The 12,781-nt window shown below is 41.0% G+C and overlaps 1 protein-coding gene across 1 annotated transcript in view; it reads right to left on the reverse strand.

Moving 5' to 3' along the window:
- Positions 1-4,040: 4,040 nt before the first annotated feature.
- The window catches only part of Flt3 (fms related receptor tyrosine kinase 3), a 62,508-nt gene continuing 53,767 nt past the window's right edge, over positions 4,041-12,781 (reverse strand). The window contains exons 21-23 of the mRNA XM_026388383.2: positions 12,610-12,709; positions 12,056-12,161; positions 4,041-4,163 (exon numbers count right to left, since the gene is read on the reverse strand). Coding sequence (XP_026244168.2) covers positions 4,041-4,163; positions 12,056-12,161; positions 12,610-12,709 — 329 coding nt within the window. The remainder of the gene's footprint in view (positions 4,164-12,055; positions 12,162-12,609; positions 12,710-12,781) is intronic.

A 12,781-nucleotide genomic window follows, 5' to 3' on the forward strand; every position in this document is an offset into this window, starting at 1 on the left:
GTCCCCGTCGGGGTTCTCGGGTTGGAGCTACTGAGGTGGACCTGAGCCCATGCATTTAGGCAGCTCACAGAAGACCAGAGACGAAGGCTTGGGAAAGAAGGGGACCAGAGCAGCCCCAGGAACACAGCTGTGGGATCTGTGTCGCCTGTCAAGAGACTGGTACTAAATCAATAAGCTCTGGCTCCTTTGTTCATCCTTGACCAACTTCAGCCAAGGCACAAAGACCCAGAACAAGAAAAAAACTTTATTAGCCTAACGTGGTCCCTCTAGCAAGAACTCTCCACGACTAGAAGACAAAACCACCTGCTTAAAATCACAGCAACCTGCACGTCCTAGAGAGAAAGAATACCCTAAATCATGATGCTGTTACCCTGTAACTGATAGTGATACTGGATGGTCAAAGAAACATGTGATCCCTACAACATAGCCTTTAATAAACTCAACAAGTCAAAATAAAACTATCATATACCACTTACATGGCGGGTACTGAGATATATATATATATCTCCTAAATAATTGAAAGCAGGGTCTTGAAGAGATATTTGCGTACCCATGTTCAGCATTATTCATACTAGTCAAGGGGTGGAACTAACACCTGTGTCCTTTGATAGATAAATAGATAAATAAAATGCACCCTATGTACATAATGGAATATTATGGTGCCCTAAAAAGGAGGGAAATTATATATGCTATAATATGGATGGAACTTGAGAACATTATGCTAAATGAAATAAGCCAGGCACAAAAAAGTGAAGTTAGCCAATCCCCAAAAACCAAATGAAAATGTTTTCTCTGACATAAGGAGGCTGATTCATAGTAGGGTTGGGAGGGGAAACATGGGAAGATTAGACAAACTCTAGATAGGGCAAAGGGGAGGGAGGGGAAGGGAGGGGGCAAGGGGGTAAAAAAAGATGGTGGAATGAGATGGACATCATTACCCTAGGTACATGTATGAAGACACTAATGGTGTGAATATACTTTGTATACAACCAGAGATATAAAAAATTGTGCTCTATGTGTGTAATATGAATTGTAATGCATTCTGTTGTCATATATGACAAATTAGAATTTAAAAAATTTTTTAAAAAAGACAAACACTACATGATTCAACTTATATGAGGTACCAAGACAGGTACATGTTAATAAGGTTTGGAGACTGCAAGTTATTAGCCTAACTTTCAGTTTCTTTAGTGAAAAAAAAATGGTAATAATTTTATTACCTACTTCATAAAGTAATTACAAAGATTAAACAAGGTCATGCAGATCTAGTTCTTAGTATGATTGCACATAACATGCCCCTCTAATGTGTATCATACATATACATATGTGAGAAAATATTGACACATAAAGAACAAAAAAGCCTGTTGGGGAGTATAGCTACTGTGATTGCATATATGTAAAAAACAAAGAAGTGAGCATGTGTGTGAAACTGTGTGAATAATGTAAATATATTTAAACAAGAAGACATGCCTCAAACTTTAATACTAGTTCTTCTAAAGAAGTATTTTGGCATTTGGGTTGTGTGAGTCAAGGGGGACTTCATTCATTACTATAAGTAAAAATATCAAACTATTTGAATGCTTCACTTCAAGTGAATTTTATGCATTTACTAAAGTGGGTAAAAAACTAATGGAAGACATCTACTTACTGTATCCAGACACTGTACACAGACAGGAGTGAAGCACACAACTTAGTGTTAATCGTATCTGCCTGCCTTCAAACTTACTAACACCGGATAGAAAAGACAGGGCGTTTACTTAGGGAAACAGCACAGGTGGGTGGGCTCCACGTTCAAAGCCATTGGGACGGTAGACACAAGAAGCCTTTCCAAGGTTGCCGTGGAGGAAGCCAACAGGGAGACGGGGAAGGGCCTGAGGGAGGAGACAGAGCTGAAGGGTGATCAGGAAGCAAGGGCTTATGGGAAGAAGAGAATGGAGTTGGCATCCAGGTACAGGGAGGGTAAGGAAAAGGAAATCTGTGTAGGAGTAAGTTGTTTTGGCTAGAGAGCCGGCATTACATGGCGGGTACTGAGAAATGGAGTACATTGAGTCCACAGTGGGCACAGAACCCCAAGAATGTGGCTTTGCTGCTAGGCACTGGAGGCCACCAAAATTTCTCCACCTAGTGACATATGCAAATCAATACTTTGGGAAGATGAATTTGGCAGCGGCTTAAACACCGATGGTGAAGAGTTTGGAAGAATTAAGTGAAGAAGGGATTCATCTACTTTTTTTAAAAAAAATATTTATTTGTTAGGTATAGTTGGACACAAGGCCTTTATTTTATTTATTTATTTTTATGTGGTGCTGAGGATCAAAGTCGGGGCCTCGAATATGCTAGGCAAGCATTCTACCACGGAACTACAACCCCAGCCCTGGATTTGTCTACTCTTGAGTTGACGGTGACTTACGGAAAACCCAGAAAAGAAAGTGCAAATGATAACATTAGGTCACACTTAGGTGACAGGCATTGGTCTAAGTGATTTGTATGTTTATGCTCTAGATAACCCGTATATGCTAGATATTTAACTTATCTAATTCTCCAGATAATCCTGAGAGATGTGATTACCGTCCTCAGAAAAGGTAACCAGGGCTAGAGGCATTGAGGTCCTTGCCTCCTTGCCTCCGTCTATCCGTGCTGCTCTAACAGAATAATGGAGGCTGGGAAATGTCTAATAAAGGGAAATTTGTTTGGCTCAGGATTATGGAGATGAGGAACCCAAGATCAAGGACACACCTCTGGAGAAGGCTTTTGGTGAGTCACCTCATGGCAGAAGTCATAGTGTGGTGAGAGGGAGAGAGAGAGGCCATGCCTGGGAGAGCAAGAGGAGGCCAAACTCACTGTTAAACCCACTCATGATAACGAACCCACTCCCACAGTAACACGAATCCATCCATAACTTCATCATCTCCTAAAGTCCCCAAGTTTCAGCCTCGTTGTATAGAAAATTAGGTGTTTCCAACACATGAATTTAGGGGAACACATTCAAACCCCAGCATTGCCCCAGGCGACAACAGCTAAGATGTAAAGCCCACCAGCCTTGGTGGAAGGGCTCCAGAGCCTTTATCCATTTGTTATTATATTTGAAGATCAAGGAGAAGGAAAGGAGCCAGAGGTGGTGACGTGCCTGTGGGCCCAGCTACGCAGGAGGCAGAGGTGGGAGTATCACTTGATCCTGGGAGTTTGAGACCAACCTGGGTAACACAGTAAGACCCCAAAAGCAAACCAACCCCCAAACAAAGAAAAAAGGGGCAGAACTTGGTGGCACCTAGGGTATAAGAGGATAAGGACAAGCCAAGTTTATAAGCCTATGGACAGGAGAATATTGGGTTTCAAAGGACCACAGGCACCAAGAGTTGGAGGATGGGGAGTCAGAGAAGAGAACAGACATATCAGTCATACTTAACCTAGTCGGGATTGGAGTCAGGGACGATTTTAAGAATCTGATGACAGAATGGACCCTCTTAATAAAACACACGTGCATGCGTGTGTTTTATTACACACACAAAACAAACAAACACTGCACACAATCTCAGTGGTTCGTGAACTCTAGTTCAGTCTTGCCCTAAATATTCCATGTCAATAATTCAACAATGAACATTTCTATAATAGAAAGTTTATTTCCATCCATAAAATATATCACTAAATAGCTGAAAAAGTTACATATTATTTTAAAACATAGATTTTTAAAAAATCATATTAGCTTCTCCTTAGCAAAATGCTTTTGTTTCATGTATTTACAAGAATGTACTATACCTCAGGTACACAATTCACTCAAGCCAGCCTGAGACGGCCTTGGATGTAGGTCCGGCACCAATCATGTTAGTTATCGGCTCTTCCTGCCTCGTGCACAGGATGATTCGATTTTACAAAAGTCTTTTTGAAAACAAGAGTACTTGCAGACAGCTTCTAGAGAAAAGTCCGGCGAAGCAGCAGCTGATAATCTATTTTCTTTTGGTGATGAAATTAATCTTGTTTTGGTGATCTACCGCCTGTTTAAGGTGGGCAGGGGGATGAAGTCCTTAGACTAACTGGTTTCTCTATGGATCTTCAACCTGAGCCTGTGGAGAGGGTGGCTCCAAATCCACCTCTCTGCCCAAAGGTCGCTTGTTTTGGTAGACGGAAGCACGTTCTGAAATATGGCCATCCATGTTCTGATACATCTAATATGGAAAAGAGATAGAACACTGATTACCACCTGATTTAGATGGATATGCTATGTACCTATATAGCAAAATATCTAAATTAAAATGATGGGTTTACGTGGATCATCACATAGATCTTACAGGATATTCTACAAATTCATTGACAAACCAATATTGGTCCTCTTATTCGTGCAGAAATGAAGTCAGAGTAAAAACAATTATTTCATTATTATTCCCACCCTTAGAAATTGTCACAAGAAAGTCCAAAGCCAGGCTGGAATGTAGCTCAGTGGTAGAGCTCTTGCCTAGATTGTGCCAGGGCTTGTTCAACCCTCAGTATCAGAAGGAAGGAAGGAAGGAAGGAAGGAAGGAAGGAAGGAAGGAAGGATGCATTAAACCAGGGGAATGATGCTTGAGTTCTCACTTGCTACTTTTGTGGGTTTTTAATTTAACTTTTTTTTTTCCAAAATGAGAATAGCTTAACTTTTTTTTTTTTTTTTTTTTTTTTTTTTTTTTTTGAGACAGGGGCTCCCTGTGCTGTCCAAGCTGGTCTCAAGCTCTTGGGCTCAAGTGATCCTTCAGCCTCAGGCTCCAGAGTAGCTGGGAACACAGGTGTGTGCTACCACACCCAGTTTAATTTGTTTCCTGATTATGAAGTTAACACACATTCAACAGATAATTTAAGAAATACAGAAAGGTATAGAAGCTAAAAATCATAAGAGGTAACCACTCTCATATAGACAGCTTGCTATGCACACACAGTTTTGTGTCAGTAGGATCAGGCTAAATATTCTGGGTTTTTGTTTTTTTTTTTGTGTGTGTGTGTGTATTTATTTCTTCTGGGAACACCATTCTCTAGAACGTTCCCAACCGTAGGTACTCAGTCTTTCACACCTCTGCCCCTTTGGAAGGGCAGCAGAATACAACAGACACTAGTATTGCTGTATGTATAAACGTGGCTGTGTAACCAATGTGATCCTGCAATCTGTACACGTGGAAAAATAAGAATCCATACCCCATTTGAATTAAATGTATGATATGTCAAGATTATGGTATTGTCTTGAGCAACTAATTAAAAAAAAAAAGAAATGAGACTTATCTCCTTACTTGCGTATGTTTCGTTAGAGACACAGTTAAGCATCCTTTGTGTACTTAATGGCCATTTGCATCTTACTGTGGCCAGCCTGCTTACTTTGTTCAGCTTTTTCTATACACAAAAGAGTATGCATGTTTTTCTTATTATTTATCAGAATTCCGTATGATTTAGGGATTGCGCATTCTCTTTATTTAGATTTTACAAATTCCCTTCTTCCCTCCACCCTCGCTACTGCTTTTTTCGTCTTATTTTGACAGTTGCAGTGCTGATTAGATGTAGCGATTTATTTATTTTTTCTTTCTAGGAAAATAAAACACACACACACACACACACACACACACACACACACACACACACACCCTTATGTGAACCTGGTGCTACATAATGGCAGCTTTGCCCGTGACCCAGAGACAAGCAGTGCCTCATCAGACGTGTTTGTGAAGTAGACATAACATGTTATGAGCCATTAGACTTGCTTGAGTCCAACTGTATACCTCTAGCACTGAATTTCTAACTGCACAGTGAAAACTGTAACATAAATATTCATAACATAGTCTCTCCTGAACTCATAGCCACCGCCATTCCTCCAGTGCCACGGTCTACAGGTTTCAGAACCACCTCTGTCTTCTCCGTCTCTCTCTACTCCTGCAGCCAATCAGTTACTAGGTCTATTTATAGCACTCCTTTTAATTTTTTCTTTTCCATTTCTTTAAGTGACTTTTCAAGGACTCTTTAGTCGCACAGGTAACGCATGAACACAATATCCTTATAAAAATGTGGGACCTTAGGTTTTCAAATCTATCACTTTCCTTAATTAACATCCTCCTTTCCATTCTTGATGTTATTTGTGCTTTTTCTTTTTTTATTTTAATTGTTCACTTCTAAGATACTATACTTTGGTAGTATATTGTATACTTTGTTAATATAAAATATTAATTTCCAGGGTATACTCCATCCAAACAGTGGTCTCCCAATTCTGTATGTGTTACCATTGGCAAATTACCTAACTCTCTGGACCTCAATGTACTAATTTGAAAAAGATAGAACCTACTTCATGGGATTCACATGAGGATGAATGAGTGATGAGTAACAGGTTAGTTGGTACTGTGTATGATAAACACTCAAAAATGCTAGAAATTACATTATTCATTCAAAGAAACAACTTCTGGTTTTCATGATTATCACTATAATTTTGTTGTTGCTGCTGCTTCCTTTATTATGACTTTATCTCTACTAATTTTTCAAGTATTGGGCATTGGACCAAGGGCCTTGCATATGCTAGACAAGTGCTCTTCCACCAAGCTACACACCTAGGCCCATCCCCAGCCTTTTTAATTTTTTATTTAGAGACAGGGTCTCTCTAAGTTGCTGGGGCTGGCCCACTGCGATCCTCCTGCCTCAGCCTCCCAAGTAGCTGGGAGTACTGGTATGTGGCACCCTATGTAGGTATTAACTCCTCCTTTCAGCTTTGTGCATTCTCTTTTCCCTCTCCTTCCTCCTTCTTCTTTCATTGCATACCCTCTCTATAAACTCTTTTTTATTTGTTCTAACTAGTTATACATGACAGTAGAATGCACTTTGACACATCATATTTCTTCTGGTTATACATGATATAGAGTCACAACAGTCGTGTAGTCATATAAGTACATAGGGTAATAATGTCAGATTCACTTTACTATCCTTCCTATCCCCATATCCCTCCCCTCTAATCCAAAGTAACTCTATTCTTCCCTAGCCACGGCCCCCTTATTGTGAATTAGCATTCGCATATCAGAGAAAACATCCAACCTTTGGTTTTTCAGGATTGGCTTATTTTGCTTAGCATGATATTCTCCAGCTCCATCCATTTACCAGCAAATGCCATAATTTCATTCTTCTTTAACTCTGAGTAATATTCCATTGTGTATTATACCACATTTTCCTTATCTATTCATCTGTGAAGGACACCTGGGTTGGTTCCACAGTTTAGCTATTTTAAGTTGAGCTGCTATAAACATTGATGTGGCTGCGTCAATGTAGTGTGCTGATTTTAAGTCCTTTGGGTACAAACTGAGGAGTGGGATAGCTGGGTCAAGTGATGATTCCATTTCAAGTTTTCTGAGGAATTTCTACACCGATTTCCATAATGGTTGCACCAATTTGCAGTGCCACCAGCAATGTAGGACTATACCTTTTCTCTCACATCCTTACCTATATTTATTGTTGCTTGTATTCTTGACAATTGCCATTCTGACTGGAGTCAGATGAAATCTTGAATTGAAAGTTTGGTCATTTTGTTTTCTAGTAGATGATTTTACCATCATGAATCTGGGTAAGTTCCCCAGGTTCTACATTGGCACTGTTCTTTTTTGTTTATTCTCCTCCGTTCTCCTTCATTTTAACAAATAACTTTGTTAAGAAGTGTGATTTCTAATTTTGGTACGTGAATCTGGGAGTACAGGTATATTTTTGGCAGTGGATGGATCCTAGGGCCTCACACTTGCTGGGCAGGTGTTCTACCACTGAGCCACACACAGCCCTAGCCCTTGGGGAGTTTTTTGGTGGCTCTTAGTGATTTTTCATTTCATTGCCTTCAGGTTAGTAAATGTGGCCTGCATTATAACAATTTTATTTACTCTTAAGTTCTCTTTAGTTAGAAGGCTTACTAATTCTTGCCATTTTGTGCTATTTCCAAGAATTCTTTTTTTATTTCTTTCTTCTTTGTTTTAATGGTTGATGATGCTTTCTATGGTCTTCTTCCTTTTTCTTATACTGAATCAAAAGTTGTGTATTATATTTGTATCTTGCAGTGATAATTCTTACTGTGTGTGTGTGTGTGTGTGTGTGTGTGTGTGTGTGTTTGCATGCCAGGAACTGAACCCAGGACCTTGTGCACACTAAATATGTGCTCATGCTCAACCCTATTCTTATCTTACACTTTTAACATCCATATTTCATCTGACGCTTGCTTGACAATGAACCTGCCTCTGCTTGGAACCTCTGCAGAATACCATGCAACCTTGTCCTGCTGAGTGTTAGCACTTTTCCTAGTTTTTCATGAGCATCCTTCATTGTGGGTCTTCCCTCTCCACCCAATATTAGATGGTTTCATTGTCTCAGGGACTGTCCAATTTCTGGTCCACAGTGAGATTTCTTTCTTGCTTTCAAAGGCATTTATTACCTCACTACTTTTCATAAACACACACACACACACACACACACACACACACACACACACAGAGCTATATGCTTCTTGGTGACATTTTGTCCAATGATGGACTGCACCTATGACTGTGTATACCACACCGCCTGATGTATGATAGCCTCTTACATCCATGTTCATGTAAGTGCCCTCCATGATGTTCACCCAACTACAAAATCTCCTAACCCCGTTGTTAAGTGACACACAGCTATATAGATTTCCTATAATCTGGGGGGCAGGCATAAGAAGGAAAATGATGAGGAAGTAAATGTTTTTAACCTGATTCAAATCTTATCAAAGCATTATGTGGTATCCCACTAATATGTACAGTTTTTACATTTTCATATATCTGCTAAAAATTTTTTTTTCAAAATAAATGTGAAGCAGAGCATGGTAGCATGTGCCCATAGTTCCAGCTACTTGGAGGCTGAGGCAGGAGGATCCTTTGATTCCAGGAGTTAGAGACCAGCCTGGGCAACACAGCAAGACCCCAAGACCCCATCTCAAAGCAAACAAAATGTGGGGAAATAGGGGAAACTAGAGTTCAGTCCCCTCCTTCCATCACCCCACACTGCCGCTGCCCAGGTCCATCCCCTCCTTGTTGCTCAGCCCTATCTTGATGAAGGTCCTTACATTTGATTTTTCGCCTGGCTTCTCCAAACTTGCTGTTACGCTTTCCTCCTTCTCCCCCCACCTCCCTTTCTTCCACAAGTGCCAGCAGCTGGGATTAGAACAATGAACAAAACAGACGTGGCCTCTAACCTACTCTCATGCTGACATTCGCTCATGACTTAATAGATAGGCGGCAAGCATTACATTACATCGTGGAGACGGGAGGGACATCATCCTTGCCTTTACAATCTAGCCCGGGCTGAGAAAGACAGACCCACAGAACAAAATCAGCATACAATATGAGTTGAGTCTCACACCGAGTTATACATAGAAAGTGTCCTGGAAATTCAGAAGGAGCCTAAAATCAGACATGGGAAGCTGAAGGAAGCTTTGCCAGAGGAAAGATTGTTTGACCTGGGTCTTAAAGATGAAAGCTTGTTTGTCCATCCTAGAATTTTTTTTCTTTTTCTTTTTTTGGTGCTGGGGACTGAACCCCAGGCTTTACATATGCTAAGCATACACTCTACCACTGAGCTACATCCCAGCCCTATCCTAAAAATGGTCACGAATTCACCATTCTCTAACTCATGCCCGAGCACGTTCATCAACCATTCCCTGATCTGACCCTGCTGGTGCTGAGGTTAGATCTAACAGTGATGCTTTCTCTATGTATTTTCCACCCCTTGACCCTAGTTCTCTGAGAGCCATTTTCCTTCCTTAGTCCTTGAAGATGCAGATTTTACACAATCACTCATGTATGTCCAGGGAAAACTACCCTGGCCATGGTGGCCATGCTGGTTTTCCCATCCCAGAGATAAGGCAGGATTGTGTTTAAGAAATGGAGCGACAATGGCAGCAGAAAAGCTCCTAGTGGGCCCAGCTTCCTGGTACACTTGTGTGGATTAGGCTTTGCACAAAAGTGCCCAGCAGAGGGGGCAGGTGGGGGCTGAAACCTAATCTGCACTTCATTCCTTTAGACTGTATCAGAATGGAACAAGCTGCCCGAGCCCTGAGCCAGAGCTCCTCTCTGAACTCATCCCACTCAGAGATGGGATGGTGGCGCCATTTTCCACCTTGCTTGAGGAGCTACTATTTTTTGTTTGGTTTTGTTTTTCCCCTGGATCACCCATGGCTCCTAGGCTGGTAGGGAAAAGAACCTTTCATCTGGGAGGGTCAGGGGGCAGAGAGGAAGGAATTGGGAGGAAAGCTGGTAACCGTGTGTCTTTGAACATGAATTCACTCAGGACTGGATCATCCAGGAAGTTGCCGTCCAACAGGTACTGAGGCCTCTTGGGCTTCCTGAATAGAGGAAAGGGGATTTGAACAGCTTTTGGGTGTGGGGACATGAAAGGAGAGCCTCACACCAAAGCCCCAGAGGTCCTGAACAAGCCAAGCGGTTCCTCAGCAGGGGTGGATCTGGCCTAGGCGGGCCATCTTTACAGTCTCGCTTCCTTCCCTGTGCCCCACCCACCCTGCCTGCCAGCCACAGCCATTGGTTTTCTCTCTACTTTCTCAACTTTGAACCTTGATTTCTTTTGTCCATGGAGCCTGGAATATTCTATCCATCCTCCATTCTCCCAAAGACAAAATGCTCCTCATTCTTCACACCTCATTCAGATCCCCCCATGAATTCATACCCAACTAACAGTAAACATTGGTCAATCCTTTCTCTTTACTCCACCAGCTCATATTTGGTGTCTTTCTAGAGCTCCTCTTTCAGTTTTTCTTATTCATTATCTATTTATAGGTCATCTGCCCAACAGCTTTTAAGGACCTTGGGGGTTTTCCATCTACCAACCTTTTGACTTCATTCTCTGACAATAACTTAGTTTCTATATGTGATTGTTAAGAAAATCACAGGAAGAAAGGACACACATTATCTAAACACGTCTATAGAAAGAACAAACATTGAAAATGGACTCAGCGATTTAGAAAAAAGGACAGAGAATCCACTTAAAGAATTGGGTTTATGGGGCTGGAGGGCTGGGGGGAGGTGGCTCAGTACTTGCCTACCATGCTCAAGGTCCTTGATTCTATTCCCAGGCCCCCAATACACATCATATTTATGTTTAAATAATATTTTGTGAGTAAATACCAATTTCCCAGTATATGCAAAGTCTTCACATATATCATCTTATTTACTCCTTTTTACAACTCCATGAAGTAATATTTTTAATTTCATATTTCAGATGAAGAAATGGGACTGACCCCCTAAAAAGACTGACTGAAGACAAGTCATAGGAGAAGTAAATGATTAGAGCCAGGATGCAATCGTAGGCAGTGGGAGTTCAAGGTTCATCTTTTGTTCACTGCATCCAAGGATAACTGTTTTTGCTATACCAGGTGGTATGACTGGGGAAAGAATTAACAAAGCAATCCCAATTTCCCAAAGCTCACAGATCGTCTAGTTTGGCAACTCATTTTGCAGATGGAAACACTGAGGCCAGGAGAAGTAAAGTGAGTTATCATAAAGGGCACAATATTAGGAGCTGGTTTTTTTTAATTTGATTATTATTTGTGTGTGTGTGTGTGTGTGTGTGTGTGTGTGTGTGTGTGTGTGGTGCTGGGGAGTGAACCCAGGGCCTTTTGCATGCAAGGCAAGCACTCTACCAACTGAGCTATATCCCCAGCCCCTGAGCTGGTATTTAACTCTCATGACCCCAGTCCAATGCTCTTTCTTTTCTACCATGTCATATGATTGGCCCATGTGATTAGTCTGTACTAAAGCTTCATGTTGAATTAGGGAAGACTAGTGGGTTGGGGAGGAATTAAGTTTTATTTAGTTGTCCAATCCTCTGTGTTGAATTTTACTTTATTGAATCAATTGACTGAAATCTCGAGAAAAGATTTATTTTTTCCTAGAAACACCTCTTAATAAATATGTCTCAACCTACACAAATTTCAAGGGGCAACCTAGATGAACTGAGGAGAGACAGACAACTTGGTCAATTTGGTCCAACAAGGCATGCTGTCAATTACCAATTTCCTTTATAGTAATATCAAGTTCTGGCTGCTACCTACCGCTTCTTCTGCATCTGCCAGCTGACATCCTAAAAATGAAGTCAGGTTAGGGAAGGACGGCCGCTTCCTCGAGTCAAAAGCCCAGCAGGATTGCATTATAAAGTATCTGGAAAAGCAAGAGAACAAGGACCAAGATGAAGAGACACAAATGAAGTAAAATGAACTGTTTTCCATATCATGAAGCACATTTAGGTACAGCTATGTGTTTAGGGCATGTTTATTTTATGGCAAGTACTCCACTAGATTTTGTACTCAGAAAGGAGAAATTAGAAGATGAACAGAAATGCATTTAATGATACAATGAAGGAGATGGAGTCTCATCCTCACAGATCACTTCAAGCAAAGTAATTAAGATCCAGAAGCCTCTGAGGACAGGCAAGGATCAGTTAGTAGTCCCCCAAACAGGAAGATTTTTGTCAGCATTTTCAAGACGAATAATATGAACTTTGCATTAAGGAGTTTTTACTATTTTCCATGTGTGTCATGCATTTGGAGGTGGACAGATCGTAAATTTCTGATTTCAACCAATCTACTACTGTCCAATTGGAACTTACATTTCTTCTGTAGCATAAAATGGCTGGTCCATTTTAAATCCACTCTGAATGAGTTTATAGAAGTTAGCATCAACTGGAATGCCAGGGTAAGGATTCACACCTGAGAAAAAAGAGGAAAGCAGTGTAGCCATTCATCCATTTCTTCATTTGGTGATCCATTCGTGGCAAACAT

Source organism: Urocitellus parryii, chromosome 2 (genome assembly GCF_045843805.1).
Source record: "Urocitellus parryii isolate mUroPar1 chromosome 2, mUroPar1.hap1, whole genome shotgun sequence".
Classification (NCBI taxonomy): Eukaryota; Metazoa; Chordata; class Mammalia; order Rodentia; family Sciuridae; genus Urocitellus; species Urocitellus parryii.